Below are 22,806 nucleotides of genomic sequence, written 5' to 3'. Positions count from 1 at the left end.
TAAACACTCACCACGTGCGTGTGATGTCCCCACACTCCGATTAAGACGGCTGGCTACGTCCGGTGCGAAAGAAGTTCAACATACAGTATGTATTTTGATTTAAAGCTTTCGTGACTGCAGGGATTCATATTCTTGGTTCTTTCGGTAAAGTCACGTAGAAGGGAAACAATAAAATAAAATATTTTTTATTAATAATATATTTGTATGACTTTATTGTTTCCCTTCTACGTGACTTTACCGAAAGAACCAAGAATATACAATATGTACATACAGTACCATGTCCGGGGCAGCACGTACGTCAGGCGCGTGACGTCATCGCGCCCGAGAACGCGCGTGACGTCATCGCGCTCGAGCACGCGCGTGACGTCACCACATAACGTGACTTTGTTATTGCCTGAACGTATCGTCCCCCGAATCATCTTTGTGTGAAACATCTTCCCCTTGAAAACATCTTCCCGTTTAACACACAACGTTGTTCATCTTTCATCATCGTTACCCCTCGGCAATCGGTGATATTAGTGGTCGACTATTATCGCAGTTCGTTACGGTATCGTACGAACATTGACGTGTTGTCTTGCCGAGGCCTCACCCAGACCCTCGCTCTTGCCTAGTCTCGCTGCCGTGGTAGGCCGCCCCCGAGGCCGATCTCCGCGATTACACTTTAACATTATTTGTCGATAGGTTCTGAAACCACAACAACATTGCGATGCATCCTGTAGAGGACACTGCGTCGACTGAGCAAAAAACTTCATTCGAAAAGGTAAGATGCCATTCAGTCATCATTCCTTTGTTCAACCGTGTGCGAGCGCATTGAGAGGTTCTCGTGATTGACCTTTGGCGCCTGCGACGGGCCCCTGTTGTTTGTGCGCAGAAGCCGTGGAACATTATGATCAAACATCGGCAGATCGCACGGAGGGGTCGGCGCTCTCAAATTGGGCTCAGGTGAGAGGGAGGCTGTTGGGGCTCCCCTACACTGCACTCATGAACGGCAACCACATCGATTACGAGCGCTGAATCAACTGGTGAGGCTCGCGGAGGGATAATACAGAGATCCCCCGTTTAGACATGACGCTTTTTGGCGCAAGTGCTGTTAGCTCCTGTGAAGGCTGGAACGGCACACGACGGGGGTGGGTGATGTTTACACACCGCACCAGGTACTCGTGTTATACTGAGTCGACCTAGGGGAAGCCCAGGACCGGTTCAGATAATTCAGCTACGAACCTGGGGTCACCAGGTTCGTAGCACGGCGCGCTAACCGCTACACTACCGTTCCCGACTATCTTGGGGGGAACGTGTACAACACACTTGGCATGCAACACTGTCGTCTCGCCAAATTAACATTCTTAAATCTTATGGTGCATATTCTTTGGGTCTTTCGGTAAAGTCGCGTAGATAGGTTCAAAGAAAATAAAAAAACTACGACGTTTCGATCGCAACGCAAGCGGTCGTCATCAGGCTGAAATAAACTCCTTAAAATTTTCTTTTAAAAAACAACGGTTTTATTTTAAAGTGCACTAAAAAGTAACAAATAATTGTTTTTCAGCCGTCACCAGCTGATCAGAATATTTTTGTACATTTGTAACCGTGGGGCGCTCCTTTAATATTTTTTTATGCATAATGAGTTGCTTTAAAATATATATTTTGATAAAAGTGTATTTGTGTAATACAATGTACGTCAATTATTGTCAATTATTAGTAGTAGAAGGAAAATTTTTGATAATGATGTAATTTAAGTTTGCCATGAAGTGTAGAACATTTGCAAGTGTTTTGAGTAGTTTTACTAGCTCTTTCTACGCGTATCCGTGTTAAACTGCTTTTTTAAGAACAGTTGTCTGCAAAGTGATGAAAAGTAAACCTAAATCCATTAATATTTTCCCACCTTCCTATGGAAACTTCTATTCTTGGTGACAGTATATTGTCGAAGGGAAGATAAGTACATAAATGACATGTACATGTAATTGCTATATATAGATAATCAAATATATCTTTGGTTGTCCCAAAATATAATAAATGCGTAGTAGATTTGTTACAAATTATTTCGAAGGTATTTTTCAAGTGTTTATAATTGTAATTATTGTATCTATTATTTATGCATTTTTTTATTTCCCAATCATAATCAAGTCGACATGTGCGTTTAAATTGTTTCAAATACTTATTACTTATGTTGTTAAGTTTTCACTTTTGATGAGTAAAAATTGCTCGTCAAGATTTTCAGATGAATGGTGAACTTTATATTATAATTTCATACTTAGCTTTTTACTATTGATACGTGTTAGTCCATATCATGCATATTCTGCATTGCCTAGGACCTTACAGCTTAACTTTTTATTGTCAAATCAGATACCACTCCCTTCATATTGTGAGACGTTAGTTTACAAAGGAACGCTAGGAGCTATTTCATATTATACTTCGTTCCAACTCTTCACAACCTAAATACTAGAATTTTAGCATGGAATCGGTTAGATGATTGCAAACGTGGTACTAACGCATCAAGCCATCTCAGCCAACTAAGTAGCATCATGACAATGTTAATAGCAAAATAGAGATAACCACGCTATATTATTAGAAATGTTATAGTATTTTGTTATGCTATTTAGTAACATTTGTTGATAACTTTCTTTAGCTATTCTTGGTCATCGATGAAGATATAAGTGATATTAAAGGAGCGCCCCACGGTTTTATGTTTTAGTTACAAATGTCCAAAAATATTGTGATCAGCTGGTGACGGCTGAAAAACAATTATTTGTTACTTTTTAGTGCAATTTAAAATAAAAGGAATATTATTGTATACTTTTTTGAAAATAGACTCAGTCTAAGACTAAGTTTACTCTTTTGTGGACCTTACATTTTATGGTGCGATCCGAGAGCACTGTTCTTAACTCTATACATTGCCTCAACCATTTTTGTGTGTATAAGATGTCACACAAATCCATTTTTTTATGTGGTTGATGATTTCTCATTCTATTGATTCCTGCTTACGCTTCATTATTGCATGGTGTGTTTCCGGTCAGTTTTCGGTTGTCCAAATCTTCAATTTTAAGTCCATCCAACGAACGAACACGACTTAAGGCAACATAGGCCTGACCTACTTCGAAGAGCTTTGATCCCAAGTACACGACTGCATGATGCACTGTACATCCTTGCATTTTGTGCACTGTCGATGCCCATGATAGAATTAGTGGCAACATTTTTCGTTCAGCTGTACCATAGCCACGATTAGCAGGGAACTGAACTGATTTTGGCTTAATTTCGTGTGTGCCGTCCTTGCCAAAGTTTATTTCAACTAGTGAGGGTATTTGTCTTTCGTGCAATTGTGCACGACTAGGATAGGCCAAGTGATTTTTGTGATATATCCAATTGCACCATTTATAAGATCTTTAGAGACATCAATGTTGGATCGTAACACGACTGGCTCCTATAAATATTAACACATTCCTGCGGAGGGAAATTGCAAACTTTACCAAGCACATATCTTGATATTGCAAAGGACGCTTTTTGTATCGTTCAAAGATGTTGGCACAATATTCAGATGCCTGACCTTGTTCATTGCATCTCACCACTCTATATCGCTGCTCAGGTTTCCGAGTATTGAGGAAGACACATTTTCTTGAACTTGCTCGAAAGTTCAGATGACATAATCGGAATACATATTCACCAGCTGAAACCTGTTGCTCCTTCATTATTCGCATGCAGATCTTGAACAGTTTGCGCGACACATCATTTTCTTCACGTCGAATTTGCTGTAATGCTTGTCTGATTCCTGGGAAAAGCTCTGTAGGTTCTGATTTTGCAATGTACTTTACAAAATAGTACGTGATTGAGTCATTTGATCCGCATGGCTGGATGTCCATATTTCCTTTCCAGAGGTTGAGTAGCATAGGATTGTAATTGTTAATCCATTGGTCTTTGTATCTTCGCTTCAGCAAGCATATTTGACCAGCATTGGTAATGAAGTCATCAGATGTTTCAGAGACAATGTGGGCTTCATCACAAACTTGTCGTGGAAGAATGTAATAAGTGCGTTCAATCGAATCAATAAGTGTCGAGTGACTATGAGAGGATACATTTCGATGACTCGTTGTGTGGCATATATATTTAGTTCATTTGGATCTTCATCGGGTCTGCCATCAGCTATTAAGAGTGCCTTGCACATATCAAGCCAATTCAAATCATTGCAACTGAATGTCCCAAAGTATGTTGGTGGTCCTATTGAACGTATTTGTCCGATCAATTCATTCAGCACTGTTTGCCAATATGCAACTGATCCTTGAAGGTTCTTATGGTAGAGGTGAAGATCTTCTATTGTACCATCTTGTCCTTGAACCTTCTTTCCACAAGCTGAGATGTTCGATTGGATGCGATAATACTCGAACATTGATAATGCGTAGAAGAGGTAGTCGTTTTGTTGAAATCGTGTATCACTACCCAGAATTGTGAATTGAAAGTCCATTCGAGTGATTCTCACAGGTCTTCTTTGAGTCCATTGATTCCGTTTGGGAAGAGGTAGAACTATGCAAACTTTTCAGCTCTAAATTCATGTGCTTTTTTCACAATGTATTTTGTTATTTTACGCCTTATTTCATGAGTATTATTAGAGACTTCGTTTTCATCCTCCAAATTTGGTTGATGACAATCTATCGAAGCCATGACTGATGTTTGTACAGGCACCTATTCAACTTGTGCAGCCAAAGTTTCTTGCATTGGCTCTCGCAGATGTGGTGATGAATATTCTTCTTCTGGCATTCCTGGATGTACGATGTCATTTTTCTGATGAAGATCTATGAAGTTGATGGTGAATTGAACATTTCTTGATCCTGTTGATCGTCTGCAGATTCGTTCAAGTTCTTAAATTGTGTCACACTCAATTACGCATGCTCTGCCATTGCCTGCCGGTGCACCTTTCAGACCACATGAATCTGAATCAGTGAAGTAGTATTTGTGATCGTAATGCATAATTCCTAGTGATTTGGATCCTCTTATTAGTACGCCAGCCTGATTATTTATGCACAATGCATTAAATGCATCGCCCAAAGTTATTCCTTGTGAATCGTCTTCATTAACTGAATGTTGTAGACTTCCGTTGAGTAGTGTTTCCTCAGCATAGGCTATTGAGAATGAGTTGGAGAACATAATGAAGTCGTTTCTTATGACATCGAAATGTTTGACTTCCAGATATCCATTTCCTGTCATTCGATATCCTACATTTTCAAGTTTTGCCAATCGAATGGTTTAATATGTTTCATCACCTGCAATCAAGTTAACGTACAATGTGTTTGTGGTCCATATGCTTGGTGTCAGTATAGCAGCTCTTACAATATTTTCCCACAACATTGAACACCTGCATTGCCCCATGTAAACATATGTTAATTTGCTTGATGCCATGTAGCGCGAACAATTCTAGATCTTTCATTGATTGGCATGTAAGCATTTGCAGGTTCTTGCGGCTGATTTTGCTCCACTGGTTGTTGAGCAGGAATAGCAACTGAATGTACATCAGTGATGTTTGCTTCTTCATTGATTGTTACATCGTGATAAAGTGGATTGTTTCGAATTAGCCAGTTGAGTGCATTGTAAACTCGTTCACGATTTAAGAGAATTCACGTGTGATGTTGAGATTCTTAAGATGTTCTGTGATGACAACCATTCCAGTATTATCCATTGCTCGTGGAATTGTTTCATTAACTTCAAAGATGTCCATAGCAAATAGCACTGCGTTTCCAGGGAAGCCATATTGACCGAAGACTCCACTGAATTTGATGATCTTCACAAATGGTATCACTCTTGATAATAGACGTTGTTCTGGCTGTGTTAAGACTCGAATGTAATCTGGAAATTCACCAGGATCCAAATTATTCCAGTGAGCTTTTGGCGGTGCGACTCTTTTGTCACGGATGTGTGTATTGCAACGTGAACACATTTCCAATGTTTGCTTTGATGACAATTCGTTTGGTAGATAGTGCAATGCATTTTCATTAAGTCGTACTCTGTAAATCTGTTTTGGATAGCATCGTTTGGTGCAGACTTGACAGATGCAATCGCAGAATGTATTGATTGCATTGTCAAATGTTGGCATGTCAGCATTGAGTGCTTGAAGACGTTGCAATTGATATTGACGATTTCGCTTGAATATGACATCACAAGCTTCTGGTGTTTATTCATTTTTTGATTGTATGTGATGTTCACGGTCTCGTTGCAATCGGACGTTACGTGCTTCTGGCGTTTCATCATTCAAACGATCACATCGTGTCTCAAGTCTGGTGCGCTTTGCCTCTTCATCTTCATTTGCACGCTTTTCTTTGTACTTTTGCCGAGCCTTTTTTAACCGTTGCTTTCGTTGCGTTGCAGTTTCTTTTTTATTTGCGTTGTCATGATCCGTTGTTTGTTTAGCATTTGTCATCACAGTAGTGCTTTGATTTTTGTTTGATTTCTTGGTTTCCATTTTGATAAGTCGGGCCTTGAAGTGTGGACCTGAGAGTTGAAAATGGTGAGATAAAACTCAAATTGTCAAATCTCAACCAACTTATTCTTAGTTTTTTCGGTAAAGTCACGTTGAAGGGAAACAACAAAATAATAAAAAATATATAAAACAATAAAAAAATTCTCACGACGTTTCGACCATAACTCAAACGGTCGTCTTCAGGTGTGTTGGTTTGCATAAATTTATTTATAAACGGCGCATTTATTTATTTATAAAAACGTTAGCGCCACGCGCAACGATTTGGCAGTTTATTTAGGACTAGTCCATCTATATTCTGAAAAGAGGAGGGGGGAGACGAAATTTTTTATAATGTATGCTGTCTGAAAGCCACTAAGCGTGAACAATCAATTAAGACCTGAAATGGTTTATCAAATCTTTCCAATGATTGCTAAGATAGAATCCATCTTCTCGGTTGAAATTGTCTCTGTGCTTGTATATGTGGATAGCCTCATGAACGAATCTCTCATGGAAGCCAGATGGCTTACAAAGAACCTCTGTCTTGGAAAAGTCAATGGCATGTGAGCCTACTGAATTAGAACTTATCAGCCGCAGCCAACTGACTCTTAAATATGGTAGAGTTGAAACCTCTATATAAAGTACTTTGAATCTGAATTTGTGAAAAACTATTTTCACACCCGATAATTTAACTTTTGACCTTTAGAACGAAAGGCCAACACTGAAATTATGTGTCCAGCACAAGCATTTCAGTGCAGAGTCTTGATGAGGGAATTCTTCTGGGATGGATGGTGGTGGGAATCCGGTTTCAGGTAAGCATCCGTATGGGTAGCTTTCCTGTAGACAGAGTGGCTCATTGAACCATCAGGTCTCTTTTTTATTAGAACATCCAAAAAAGGTAGCTTGCCATCTTTTTCGACTTCCATGGTAAATCTGATGGCTGGGTGTATGGAATTGATGTTGTCGAAGAATTGGTCTAGAGCCCAATGCATATCCGACCAGGAACACATAGCCAGTGAACTCAAGCACGTACACCAAGCTCTTAAGGCTAATGGTTACTCCGACTACACAATCCGCAAAGCTATCACTCCAACCATGAAGAAGGGACCCTCTTGAGGAGCCTTTCAAAACCATCACTTTACCCTACATTGCGGGGATCACAAAATAGATCTCCAAAATCTTGAACAAACACAAGATCCAGGTCCGATTCAACACATTACATACAATCCGTGATTTGGTTCCATCTGTAAAAGATGTGATTCCATACATACAGTACCCTGGCGTCTACAAACTTATTTGCCTCTGTGGTAGTAGTTACATTGGAGAAACCAAACGACATGTCTCGGACCGCATTCGTGAACACAAAGCAGACCTAAAACACGGTAGGACCAACACCTCGGCCGTGGCAGATCACTGTTATAATTCAGTAGGCTCACATGACATTGACTTCTCCAAGACAGAGGTTCTTTGCAAGCCATTTGGCTACCATGAGAGATTCGTTCATGAGGCTATCCACATATACAAACAGAGACAATTTCAACCCAGAAGATGGATTCTGGCTTAACAATCATTGAAAGGATTTGATAAACCATTTCGGGTCTTAATTGATTGTTCACGCTTACGGTGGCTTTCAGACCGCATCCATTATTTTCGTTTCCCCCCCCTCTTTTCCAAACATAGATGGACTCGTCCATCTGAATAACTGCCAAATCGCTCTCCGTGGTGCTAACGTTAAAAAACCGCCACTTTTTTTCAAATTTTCTTGCTGTGGTTTTCACACCTGATGATGATTGCTTGTGTTGCAGTCGAAACGTCGTGATAATTTAATTGTTTTATATTTGTATTATTTTATTGTTTCCCTTCTACGTGACTTTCCCGAAAGAACCAAGAATATGAATCCCTGCAGTCACGAAAGCTTTAAATAAAACATTAGCATGTTAATAGTAAATCGGAGGACGACCTCCACGACGAGCGCGCAGAGGTGGCTATGTTAATGTGAGAGAAATTAGCATTCACATGCAGTGGGAGTTTATTTCAGTGAAGGAAAGCAAGAAGGGAAGAGGAACGATAGCGTGACTGGGTAAAGGGCGAGGGAGACACAGTTGTGATGTAAGGTGTTTGGAGTTACCGAGGCATTTAAAGCGACGCCTTGTAATTGCAAAGGTGACTTGCATTGTTGGTGTTATCGTCTGTTCAGAATTGTTTTAACTACCTGCGCTTCCAGGGTCCTGTGTTGTGAGTGTGAGATCTCATCGTGATGTCTTCAACTTTTCCCGTGTCCCCAATTCCGGCCACAGCTTCACTGAGCCGGCCACCTCCATGGAACTGCTGCGCATTGTGCTGCAGCCGTACATTAACAACGACATCCGTGCTGTGCTCAACAAATACTCTCACGTGAGTAGACGGCCACAAAGCCACCCGACTCTGTCATGATATGAGCAGTTTCCACCACTGACTGAGATCCGCCAAAGGAGATGATGCGCTTCTCTTCCTCCCACCCAGGATTTGAACTCGCAACATTACAATTATAAGCCGCTCGTACCACCGCTGAGCCAACTGCCCATCTTTATTATGATGAATATATTTCCCATATCTGTCACGTAAATGCATCTCTGTCGTATCAACTCGTCTGAATGCATGTCTCCTGTATCATCTATGTCATCGGATTACATTTCTCTTGCATCTAATATGAATGCAACTCTCTATTTTCGTTTCTCCTCTGTCTTGTCTGGATGCATCTCTCTCACCTGTTATCTTTACTATCTTGTCTGAACACTTATTTTTTCACCACATCTCACTGTCACTACATCTTAATCTGCCTAATGTTTTATCTTCGGTTGCACTAAAAATGTTTTTTTAAATCTCATCTTGCTATTTCTCTATAATCTATAGCTGTCTTCTCTTATCTGTCCCCATTTCTCATCTATAATCTCACTGCATCTCTCTCTTGTCTGCGTTTTCTCATTTCACTACATCGTGATGTCTCTTCTATCTCCTGGAAAGTCTGATATCACACCAGGCCATAGCTTTGTGGACCAGTCTATCAGCCATCATGGGCCACAAGTTGAAGCATATTGTCAGCTGAATGTAGCTTCCATAAATAACTGGAGGAATATTTAAGATACTTGCTTACCACTTTGTTTGGATATTTGTGCATTGCTAACACGTTTACATTTTCCCCACTCAGTTTGTGCAGAAAGCAGCGCAAAATGTGCGTGACAACGTGGGAGAGGGGGTGGATGCGGCTCACCTGGTGAGAGATACAATACGCAACTGCCTCGAGCAGGTGGGTTTCTCTTCATTGTCGCGGTTCCACACTTCCATTGCTTTTCCTACCAGTCTTGATTCCAGCTGTGTGGTTCACAACGTCACAGTGAGTTTCTGCTCAAGTGAGCAATTGAGGCCTTGGTGCTCATCTCAGGTTTACAGTCCTACAGAGCAAATGGTGGAAATTCTAAAATAACTAGCCTTTTGCCCGTCCGAGGACGGGTGTATTGCAGTAAATCTGAAACTTGCAAGCGAAAAGCAGACCGCGGCGTGATATTTCATCCATTCGTGTGCAATTTGTAAGGCTGCGGTGACACAGACTTATTTCATTTAGAGGTTATAATCCATTGTTCATCATGACGTCCTTTTTACTTTGATGTCTCAATAGCGTTACGGAGATCGCGTGACGTGAGGGTTCTGCCTTTGTAGTGGGGGTTGTAAGTTGACGCTGAGGAGGGGGGAGGAGGCGCCTCGCCCCCCCATGTGGAGTGACGTCACCCGCTAATTATTATTAATGGCGGGGGTGTCCATTTGGAGGACGTCACCTGTTCATGATTATTAATGAGGGGGCCTGTTCGATGTGGAGTGACGTCACCCGCTCATGATTATTAATGAGGGGCGGGTCCATGTCTAGGATGTAACCTGTTCATGATTATTAATTAGGGGGGGCTGGTCGACGTGGAGTGACGTCACGAGCGTTAAGGCTATTCCTGGGTGATTAAAGTAGGTATGAATATTGTCTTGAGATGAAAACAGGTCCTTGTGGCAGAAAAACAACGATTGACCCCCAGAAATTCGATTAATTATCCCAATTTTGTCGCCATGATGGTGAGAAGTCACCTACCTCGCCTGGTATACAGGAAGTCTTGGATTCTATCCTGATGCCTGCTGTATATTTGAAGTTTGCATGTTCTCTCTGTGGTCGTGTGGATTTTTCTCCGGGTCCCTCCATATTGAGAAACGTGTTTAGAATATTTGGCTGCTATAAATTTTCACATGATAAGCCACTTTGTTGCGCTATTATTTGTGGCCAGGTCAATGCTAAAAAAGAGCAATATAGCTCAGTGAGCTGTAGCTGGGTAAAATAAAAAAAAATGTTTAATTAGTTTGTCATTGTGATTCAGTCATTGTCATCATCAACCATGATCAATTTATTTCGATAAAGTCGCGTAGATAGAAGAAAAAATAAAATAAAACACGACATTTCGGTCGCAACACAAGCGTCCGTCTTCACCTGACTTTACCGAAAGAACCAGAGAGTATGGATTCCTGCAGTCACGAAAGCTTCAAATCAAGACATGATCAATTTACTACTGGATGAAAGTCTCCCCAAATTGCCACCACCTGTCACGCACCTCACGAACTGATCTCATCCTTCCATCTCGTCATTAATCAATTCACTTTTTTGCGTCGTGTTTACTGCCTTATTCGTCTTGTCTCAACTAATGTCAGTGCCCCGTTTTCTGAGGTGTTGGGGGGTAAAGGATGGCCTGGACAAAACTATATAATAAACATTAATAATGAAGCTTTATTGTGGAGAATATTAATACGATAAATAAAGACTTCCTATATTCGTTTTTCCTGCACAAAAGTAACAAGCATTTTTTTTTTACACAGCACTGTACCCCCATGGCCTTCTGGCAGTGTGTTTGAGCAGCATTGGTTCAACACAAGCAAAGATCGGGGTTGATTTTGACATTCATTCTCTCAGCAGCAGTCGCGCTTATTTAAATAAATGCTGGCGAATTTCCAGATGTTTATAGCCAAGGACCCTCTGCAATAAATGGGTACGATAGGTTGTGTGAATTTTTTTTAATGGGAATATGGAAAGTTTTGGTTTCCTGGCTTTCTGTACTATTGTCAGTTAATGCCATACATTAAATGTTAAGTGCATTGTTGTCAAAACTATTATTGTGTATGTTAAGGAAGCCATCACTGTGCGTGTATGTGTGTTCTGCAGGCCAAGATGATGTACCAGGAGCCAGGCAAAGTCAGTGTTAAACACCAGCAGCATCATCAAGAATCTACTGCAGCCAAGGTATATATGTGTGTGTGTGAATGTGGGCAATATGCAGGTAAATCCAATACATGTATGTTGAACTTATTTTGTACCGTACGTAGCCAACGGTGATAATAGAAGGTGCGCGGAAGGACAACAAACTAAACAAAAAAAGAAATGTGAAATCACATACCATCAAACATGGCTTCTCTCATCATCTCCACCACCATCATCATGAACATCACCACCATCATCACCACCAGCACTATCATCATCTTTCCAGTCATCTCCACAATTATTACCATCATCGTGACCACCACCACTATCTTCATGACCATCATCACCACCATTGTCAAAATTATCACCAAACTCTCCTATGTGTGACTGCAAACTCCAAATCCTGGACCTTATCACGTCGCACTTCTTGACATGTACATGCAGTGGACTAGTGTATCTGAAATTCAACAATTCCGATAAACCAAGTGAGTGGCTAAAGGACCTAGAGCTGAGTCTCTAACAGGTGCTCTACATAGGCCATACAAAAGAAAGTTATATTATCGCAAGTAGAATCGTCTCCATCATCATCCATCATCTCTGCAATGCTCGATAAAGGTCCACCCGTGCTGTCTACGTCATTTCTACACGTCTCCCGCACATTAGCCGATATCATCGCTCCATCTCCATGGTGGTTGTCTGCCGTGCGCTCTCTTGGTCAATGGTCGAGACTTATGATAGAGTGGCAGCTCATATAGGGAACATGAATGAGAGGGCATCTGTCGCGGAGGTCCAGTGATGAACCATGACAGATGGTGATGGCTTGGTGAGGCCTTAATCCAGTAGTGGATACAGCATGGCATCTGCTAACGAGGTATTGGAGCAATTTAGCCTGCAGATAAATCAGATTTTGTGTGGATAGATTCTGGTTGTGGTTTTGTGTGTGCATGTATATACACACGTTTTTGCAAAAGAATGTGCGTGTGTGTTTGGGGTGGAGTGGTGACACAGTGTTAAACACAACGCATGACAAACCCAGCGACCTGAGAACTTGATTTCCAGTCACGGCTAACATCAGTGGCGAGTTGTATCAGAACAGGTCCTGGGCCCCCCTATCACCAAACTGACCAATTTGGTGAAGAAGTATGTTCAAACAAATTCCATGACCAGCATGGTATGGGGAGATCTTCATCCAGCAGGGGATTAACATATGGCCATATATTTACATCGTATTTGTTGGGTCGGCAACTTACGGCTCTGGAGCCGCATGTGGCTCTTGAAGGACTCCTTCGTGACGTCATTTATTATTCATATGTATTGTGGCTTTTGAAATATTGAGTTTTTTACCGAATTCGAAAAATGGCTATTGTTATTTTGGTTGCCGACCCATGGTATATGTATTTATGGATGTATTATTTCTTATATGAGGAGCTGTAGTTTAGTAGGTGCACTATGCTCTATGAATCCGGCGACCCAAGTTCTATCCCCGCTCACGGCTAACATCAGTGATGATCATCTGAACCGGTCCTGGGCCTCCCCTAAGTTGACTCGGCCTCAAATGAGTACCTGTTGCAGTGTGTAAATTTGGCCACTTGGCAGACAAAGGACGGCCGGATGTGCTACCGACCACCCACCCCTTCTTGTGCCTTGCCAGCCTTTATACGTGATCGCGAACAGCACTTGCTTGAACAGTCTGTTAAGGACATTATTATGGATCAAGGTGCTGGAATCCTTTGATGAAGAATATATCTACCTTCAGTGTTATCAATTCCACATGTTGCAGGATGATGTCCTAGGAAACCAAATCCAATGTAATTTGTGATGTAAGGAGAAAGCACAATGGGTAGGGCTGAGTTGTGGGTCCCAGGATGGGACATGTAACGTCACAAACTTGTGAGCCTGTGTGTTAGACCCATAACAATATTTTAAAATAGTTATTGTTAATTTCCTTTATTAAATATATTTTACTATAGACCCATATCATCTTCACGTGTTTTTTCTAACATTTGTTTTTATGCTTAAGAGGCCAAAGCTGAGCAATGATGTCCAGGAGTCTGTGAAGTCAGAATCAGCACCCAGGAAGGTAAGTGTGACCTCACAATGGTGGTGATTGTGAAGGGGGTGGTGGTGTTGGTGGTCATAGTATTTGTGGTGACAGCGGTGGTGTCAGTGGTGGATTTGGTGGTAATGGTGATAATGCTGTCGACACTATTGATGATAGTGCTGATGATAGTGCTAATGATGCTGATCATGATGATGTGCCCACAGAGAAAGGGGCGTCCTCCAAGCCACTTCACATCGTATGAGCGCAAGGCACCCAGCACCTCTGTGTAAGCTCAGTGTGTGAGCTGTGTCGGCTGTATATGGAACAGCTAACATATAATGCAGTGTTCAGTGTTTAACAAATACAGTATGTGAGAGAGTTGTAGGTGTGTTATTCTATTATGGGGAGCAGTGCCACGGTGGTTAGTATACTACTCTACATACTCGCAACCCATGTTTGATCAGTGATTAATATCTGAACCAGTCCTGGGCCTTCCCTAGGTCGACGTATCCATAAATTATTACCTGGTGTGGTGTGTAAACATCAACAACGGGGAGACAAATGTGGCCGGATGTGGTGCGAACCACATCACCCCCTTGTGTGTAGGCCTTCCAAGGTGTTCGCTCATAGCACTTGCCACTGTGGCTCATGAAATACTACACAGGAGGCCTTTGTGAGATTTTCAAAACATATCTACATATCCTCTTTATTCACCTGAACAAAGCCTATACATCCCATCAAGAGGCCAGTAGGTCTGTGTAACTATTGTATTTTTTTTACATATATAACTTTATAAATGTATATAAATGTGTCTGTCATGTACGTATATATTAAACAAGGGATTCCAGCTGTTTTATATTGTTTTTAATACTGAACATGTGGTCAGTGATGTTTTAAACCTTGCTTTGTCTCTACGTACAGCTCAAAAATCAAACCGAATGAGCCCGTGCGCAAGGAAGGCCCCAAGGTATGTTTTATTTTCTTGTTTATTATCACAGAGATTGGTTAAATTTAGAATTGTCAGCCTTGATGGGTGTTCTAAAATAGCACTTGGTTCTGCACCACTTGTTGTCTGTGTGCCTTTGCATTTGTGTACCTGTGTATGTGGTGATTGCTGTTCACTCTGAGAAGGAGTTGGAGGTTCTGCTGCTGAACCTGGAGCGTGCCCCTAAGAGCCCTACCAAAACTAAGCACCTGCCTTGGTATTTTTTGTCTTCCAATATTCCACGCCCTCAACTTCCCATGAGTGATTGGGCAGTTGTGGAGAGAGTGGAGAAGTTTCCATACTTGGAATGTGCGCATGACCAGCTTTGGATTGTCAACAGAGGTCTCAATCCAAAATAGCCGAGCGACATTACCTTTTAGTCACCTGCATAACGCTGTGTGGAAGCTACCTGGTCAGTCGCTCCACGTGAAGATTTGGGTCTTCTCGGCCACAGTCACGCCCTCCTTTCTGTATGCTTACGAAGTATGGACCCCTCTAAAAAAAAATCAGCGTCGGTTTGAAACATTCAGGCTGGCCTGCCTACGATCCATCTTGAGTTTAACCAGGCTGGATGGTGTGAAATCACAAATCCTTGAAAGACCTGCACACATTCTCACGAGTGAGCTGCTCCGATGGACGAGGCTGTGCTGGCTGGGTCATGTAGCCTGCATGCCCAACCACCGTATGCCCAAGCAGCAGCTTCTGTTTGGCAGGATTGAGGGGGCTATATGGGCGCGGCACGAGCTGGAGAAGAGACGAACTGATGCGGTATAGGAGAATGTGGAGCTGAGTGGCCTTTCCAAAGAACTGGTACCATGGGTGTCAACATCAGCCTCTGGAGGAGGCTCATGAAGGACGCTCCTGAGCAGTTGGAGGCAGTTACCCTTCAACAACAGTGGAGGGCAGAGGAGCGATGCTCGCAACAATGAGTGGAGCGGCAGGTAGCTAAAATGCAGCAAGTTGGCACAGTAGGGGGCTCAGGTGGTGTATCTGTCAGTCATCTCGGTCAACCCATGGCATCTGACTCTGTCCTGTGACTTTCAGTCAGCGAGCCTTTGACACTTCATGTGGCCTCAGTGTGCACCTGGCCTGGCACAAGCGCTGTGGTGACTTCACTGCGACCTAGTTGCGAAAGGCAGCTGTTGTGTCTGTGTAGTTGCATGCCTGTTTCAAAGTCATAGTGATTTATTGTTTAAACGACCACTGTCAGGTGGTTCATCTCCTAGGCTATGTGTGGAAATGGGGCCTCTCCTAGGTCGACTTAGCAAGCCTTCGATGAGTACCTGGCGCATGACCGGCTCCAGCCTCTTGCGGTTGAGGGGGCCAGTGAAGGGGGGGCACAGTAGCGGTGAATCACCGCTAAGCAGAGTCAACTTGGGTGGGTCAAAGGGACGTCTGCGTGTGCAGTGCCCACCCTAGCACCCTCTAGCGCCAGTCCTGACCTATTGTGGTGTGTGGTGAACATCAGCACTGGGGACACAAATGCAGTCGGGTTTGATGCTCTATACACCACCCTGTTTTGGCCCTCGTAGGTGCTCGCTCACACTTTCCCCAGCATTCTGTACAGCTATATTGCTGTAAACACGTGCGTCTGCATGTCTGTGTTTTTGTGTGGAGGAGTATTACCAGTGGTTCGCAAATTTCACATCAAACCCAGTGCATTTGACTTCCACCTTTGGCCAACAGCAAGTGCTATCTGAACCTATCCTGGGCAGCCTGTTGGTTATTTCAGCTTTACATGAGCATCTGGTGCATTGCTTGAACATTGGCACTGGGGAGGCAAACGGTTGTGGTGCCGACTCTAATAGGTGCAAACGGCTATGGTGCCGGCCTTAAGAGGTACTCGCTAACGTCACTTGTCCCAGCAATTATTGATACTGTGTGGGGGATCTGTATTTGTGTCTGTAGTGGGACTCTTCTCGCCTGGTGGAATCGACCACATTTGTCCTGGGATCTCGAGCTAACAAGTATAACTGGCTACAGCAGCACATACATCATCGCATACATCATCAATACAAGCAGTATCAGCAATCGCTGCACATAGCTGCAATACAAGCCGTAGTGGCAATGCAAGCGGCAGCAGCAACATCATCAGGTACAGCTGCAATACAAGCAGTAGCAAAAGCAGCAGCAACAGTATAAGCGTAGCAGCAGTACCAAAGACAGCAACACTTGCCACAACAGTAACACCAAAAGCATCAGTAGTAGCACAACCAACAAAATTAGCAGCAATAACAAAAGCAGCAGCAATAATAGGAGTGGCAGAAGATGTTGACTGCAGTTAGAGGTCATTTTCACGTAAGGATGTACATTTATGATCATAATGTATTGACTATAGTGAAGACAGTTACACGTGCATTGACTTGTTATTATGCTTCTTTACCTAGTGAAAGCCTTGGTGAGTCTCAAGACTTTCTCAGGCGGGTCCTGCCGAGTTTTCGCAATAGAGAGCGGTGTTGCTATGAAACATCCGAATTCAGTAATTTTCAGGGGTTTTTTTCAACATTGGGAAGTTTTGGTGAATATCAACTACGTTGTATCGGTTCTTTTAGCTATGGGGAGGAAGCGGGAGAACCTAGAGAAATCCAGTGCAGAACAAGGGGAGAACATCATACACATGCCACACAGATACGTCTGTGTTTGTGTAAATCTGGCCTTTGGTTTATGTGCTATGTTGAGCCATTGCCTGATATATCACCTGCTATATATTTTTTTACTTTTAAGACCATAGTGTTATTTACAAATATGTTGAGGTTGTATTTGTTTATGACATGTGTGTGTGTGTATCCCTGTGGTTATATCAGAGCTCTAGGTATGGGTGGAACGAGAGGCCGTATTTACATAAAACATCCAGGTGTGTTTAAGGTAAGCATAAACCTTATAAGAATAATGGCAATTATTTATTTACGTCACAAAGAGACGTCTCCCTGAGACTGCTGTTCATTATGTTCCTGCCTTCGGGCGTTTGGTCATTTCCATGAATGAGTATTATGTGAGAATATCCCAGAATTTCTACCAGAAAATATACCAGAGTACCCTGAGAAATCGTGTGCCATACGAGGGGAGAACACTTAAAGCTCCATGCAGGCAGGTTCACCGATCCACTTGCTGTGCTATGGGTTTAGGAGCTTTACCACATCGGTGTGGTCTACTGATCATCACCTCCAGGGCACTGGACGAGAGGCAGCACCCCCACACGTGGCTAAAATAGCCAAACAATATCATCGGTCACGTCGCCCTGGTGAATATGAGCGTAATGACGACTTAACACACTTTTCTTGAGATGACACTTTGTTGAAGATACGTTAACTTGACATCAGGCGGAGACCCCACTGCAACAGCCCTGAGTCTCCCACGCATCTCCCTTATATACCAACTGAGGCCACGCCCCCCTTCCCGAACCTTCTCGCTGACTCTGGACGCTCGCTTCACCGGTAGACCCTACCTTCCTCTTCCAATACCTGACCACGCGTCCTCGATTATTCCCGGAGCCACCAGCCCCTTCGCACTCACAACTGATACCCCTGTCATTACCTTCCGTGGCCACTAGTCCACTCGCACCGCATGCAGGCTTTATTGTCATTACATGAGTAACACAACACGTGAGCAGACACCATGCCTCCTTCCCTTGCCAGTCCCTCCAAATAAAAAATATACAATTATTTTATCACATCCCATCAGCCACACAGCCTTCTGGGAGAGCATAATTACAACAACATTCATTCAATACAAGCAACTATTAACCTTTTCCCACATTCAGCGTCTCATCAGCAGTCAGGCTTACTTGAATCGGTGCTGGCTAACTGGCAGATGTTATAGGCAAGTTCCCTCCCTCCGTTAGATATGGATCCTAGTTTTCCCTTCTCATGGAGGGGGGAACAAACTCTCCATGGGGTGACTACAAGCCACCTGTAATGTATTGACCCCAAAGTGGTGACAATCGTGATGGTGGACGATGATGACTATGGTGATGACAATAATTTCACTGCTCCTGATTGTAATCATAAATGCAATGGTGACCATTAGACTTATGTATATAGTATCGTCGTTCTTGCGAATTTGCAATGCAAAACGCTGCAGTAGAGCTTGTAACGTGCATAGTTTTTGCGTGGAGGTGCGGGAGTCCACAATTCAGTGGAAGTCAGCCAAAAGCCGCAATACCAACAATTGCCCAAGTTCTGTGGTTCTATATGGGGATGTTTGGCCATGATTATGATTATGACAGTGGATGATTGATAATGATTAACATAATGATCGTGATGATGATGATAATGCTGATTATGATTGATATTCTTCTTTGGTTCTTTCGGTAAAGTCACGTAGAATGACAATAAAATAATAAATTAATAAAATAACACAATAAAATTCTCACGACGTTTCGGCCACAACACAAGTGGCTTTCTTCAGGTGAAAGATGTAAAAAATCACACTTCCCAAATCGTGGGGGAATAAATTTTATCAACTCGAGAGAAATGATGGTGACAGCTAAGTCAACTGGGATTTGAAGTCACGAACTCAAATTGTGAGTCAAGTGCTGTAACTATATGCTACTCCTCTAAGTCAACTCAGCCTTAAAGGGTTAACAGTTGCAGTGTGCAAATATTAACACTCAAAACACAAATGTGGTTTGCCATGGTGCTGGCCAAACCACCCCCTGCGGTGCAATGCTGGTCTTAATAGATATTCGCCAACTGCACTTGCTCACCAGTACGTAGGAATTAACAGAGATCTTTGTGTGTGACAGTATGCAGCGGACACGCAAGACAAGCACTGGCTGGCAGAGAGACATCACATGCCAGCTACAGGGGGAAAAATGGTGAGATGCTTGCACTAAAACGGACATACACACAAAAAAGACCGTCTATAGCCTTTAACATGTTGTTGGGGCAAGTGCTGTTTGTGAGCACCTATAAAGGCCAGCACGGCAAATGAGGGGGTGGGTGGCCAATGCCATGCCCACTCACCATTGTCTCGTCAGTGCTGATGTTTATACACTGCACCAGGTACTCATTTAAGGCGAGGTCGACCTAAGGGAGGCTCAGGACCAGTTTAGATATTCGCTAGCGATGTTGGCCGTGAGCGGGAATGGAACTGGGTTCATACAGCAGAGCGCCAACCATTGTGCCACCACTCCCCATGTACACAGACTGAGATGCAAACATACACGTGTACAGACACTGAGATAGGGACAGACTCTTAATTTTTGTGTGCATGTCTGTGTGTGTCTGTAGGCCTATCTGCTTCTGGAACAAGATATCCGTGAGTTGGTCGAGAGTGATGAGTACAGGTGAGTGTTTCCCGGGGCTCTAGACGGCCCGAACCCTAACTCGTATAACATTGACATCAACACTAACCCTTAGACTGAGTAGACACCTACCCTACAATGCTAGCTCATAACCTGAGCACCACCCTGTATTAACTCATAAGACTAAGTCTTCAACAATTGGAATGTTGCAAGTTGAATCCTGATTGGGGGATTCACTCAGCTCGTCATCCCCGTGGGCTCAATAAAATGAGTAGCTCTTTGTGAACGAGTCAACAGTGGTTGTGTCCTATGGAGAGACTCGTTCCTGCCACTGGAATGTTTACAGCCCTGGCTCTGTGGGGCTGTACGCAGGAGATGAGCACCAGTGCCTTAATTCTCATTTGAGCTGACAATCACGGTGATTTGGTCTTCAGATGCAAAACGTCCCCCTGTCAATGTCAGTCTGCTCAGTAGCTCCACGCCCCACTCACGAGGTGGCTCACTGCTCGGCCACGCCCAGGCTCTGCGTGTTGATTGTTTTCATGTGTTGTAGATACTGGAGCAATACAATACATTTATTTTCCCAGTGGTTCCTCATTTGGTGGAATAGCATCGTCCATAACCATAACCCATTAAACTTATGTAAACACTCACCAGAATCCTAACTTCTAATATGACGAACTCTAACACTAACTCTAACATTAATACTAACGGGAACACAACTTTAACACTCTCTCTATAATGACCTCCAACCCCAACGTTATTATGAATGCTAACTGCAACACTAACCCTAATATGACTAACAACAACCACTACTGTGATTCAAACACTTGCCTAATTTTGACTGTCCCCATTGCTAAGATTAACACTGGTCCTATCCCTAATACGAACACTAACCTTACGCTTACCCCAGATCCAACACACGTTACCAGTAACACATTCTTAAAGTAACCCAGCACTAGCGGTAACTACATAAGCATGTCCCTACTCCGCGCCGCTTCACGCTAAGCGCCCTTACCCCTGTCCTTGTGCCCTGTGTAGGAACTGCCCGGAGCTACTTCCGGACGAGATTAAACCATTCTCTGTGCCAGTTTGGATGCTGGACAAGATGGGGCGCTGCATGGAGGCTGCGCGCACTGACCGAGACTAGATGGAGTGCAGGGCACGGGACCGAGCAAATGAGACAAAGTGCAGGCACACAATGGCCAAGGGAACCACTGCAGAGATGAGACAGTTCAAAGATGAGGTGGTCACGAGATAGAAAGGCGAGATATGAAAATATTCACTCTCCTCCATGCAGTGATGCAATTGTCGATAATCAGTTCACGATGCACATCAAGAATCTATTCTTTTTCTGCAGGATTGTATTGTCTCGTTTGTATTGTTTCCACATTTCTCCCTCTTGTATTGTTTCCCATACACAGGGTTGCCACCTTTTCTGCAGACCAAACCCAGACACATTCTCAGCCAGTCTAGGCCTATCAAAACTGTGCAGTTCACAGGAATAAAGTTCAATACGACACGGGTTCGAAATGTCATGCAATCAATTCCTGCCACCAGAACACAGATGCCATTTCCCAGACTGTCTGAGCTGAACCCGAGCAGGGGCAAATCTATCTATACAGCTCTACACTGAAACTTGAATTCTCAGAAACGTATATATATATACACCATTCTATAGCATAATCATTTGCACTTATTACGAACCTTCACAATGTCTCAAGGCGCCATATAGAGCTAACTAACACAAAACAAAGTAACACTGGTAAACGAAGACACGTTAGTACACGAGCATTGATTTACAATCGGTGTGCTATGGTTTCACGCTGTTTTTGGAATTAAAGAAAGGGAAAGAACCTCAAGCCCCCACTCCTACACTCCCGCCTCCCCCATTAGTAGTGGCAGAGTGCAACAGACAGCTGTCATCCTCCACCCCCAGACCTCTCAACCTCTCATTCCCTTTGGTTGTGCATGCGCAATTGTGCAGACACGGAGACGCACACAGACGTGGAGACAAATACGTGGAGTCGCACGCAAAGATATAGACACATGCGTGAATACTCACCCACGAGACATACGGAAGCACGTATACACGGAAATGGACAGTGATGCAGAGACAAACGAGACAGGCATGAAGACACAGACATGCAGAGACACGGAGATGCACAAAGACTTGAATACACCCACACACAGACATAAATATACCCACACACAGACACAAAGACACAAAGACAGCAAGACGCAGAGAGAGACACTTTCATACATCGACACACCGATACAAATATACTTGCAGACACGGAGACTCATAGATACGAAAACAGATGAATACACTCACCAAGACATGGAGATACAAAGAGACGGACAGGAATATACTCAGACACGGAGACGCGCAGTTGCGCACATTTCTGTCAAAGATTTCTGATGAGATTAAAAGCCAGGGATTCTGAATTCTCTCTCCGCTACAGCGCTTTCCCACCCATGCACTCGGGCCCACAGTGACTTGTTTGGTTCGGTGTGTTGTGAAGATTGAGCAAGCTCGAACGTGAGTGCCGTGGAATAAGCTTGAGAAGCACTGCACTCGAGGATCTGGTGTCCCAATTCCCGCAACAATAAAACAAATTACTTCTTAAACTTCTGAATCGCTTGCCTACTCACGGACTGTAGTCTCTATCACGGTGTCTATGGGTCATCTGTCTTGCACGTACAGCCCTGGGGCCTGAGTACAGAATAACTTATGCAATTATAGAAATGGCTTAAGCTAAGACTTGTAAATTACAATTCCTTGAGGGAGTTAAGATAACTCGGGAAATAACTTTGAGGCGGTACGGACCACTCAGTG

General features: G+C 43.2%; 1 protein-coding gene across 1 annotated transcript; it reads left to right on the top strand.

The window, feature by feature from the left end:
* Window positions 1–341: 341 nt before the first annotated feature.
* Window positions 342–22,598, top strand: DNTTIP1 (deoxynucleotidyltransferase terminal interacting protein 1). The gene is made up of 13 exons (XM_032962563.2): window positions 342–760; window positions 872–942; window positions 8,731–8,827; window positions 9,621–9,719; window positions 11,661–11,738; window positions 13,717–13,776; window positions 13,962–14,023; window positions 14,659–14,704; window positions 16,631–16,689; window positions 17,527–17,587; window positions 19,467–19,538; window positions 19,954–20,009; window positions 21,009–22,598. Exons 1-13 carry the CDS (start codon window positions 707–709, stop codon window positions 21,115–21,117), a joined length of 924 nt encoding a protein of 307 aa, XP_032818454.1. The 5' UTR covers window positions 342–706; the 3' UTR covers window positions 21,118–22,598.
* The last annotated feature ends 208 nt before the right edge of the window (window positions 22,599–22,806 follow it).

This window comes from Petromyzon marinus, chromosome 29, assembly GCF_048934315.1.
Source record: "Petromyzon marinus isolate PM22_M1 ecotype Great Lakes invasive population chromosome 29, UKy_Petmar_22M1.pri1.0, whole genome shotgun sequence".
NCBI lineage: Eukaryota > Metazoa > Chordata > Hyperoartia > Petromyzontiformes > Petromyzontidae > Petromyzon > Petromyzon marinus.
The sequence above is the reverse complement of the archived record's forward strand: the minus strand, read 5'-3'. Positions and strand labels throughout refer to the sequence as shown.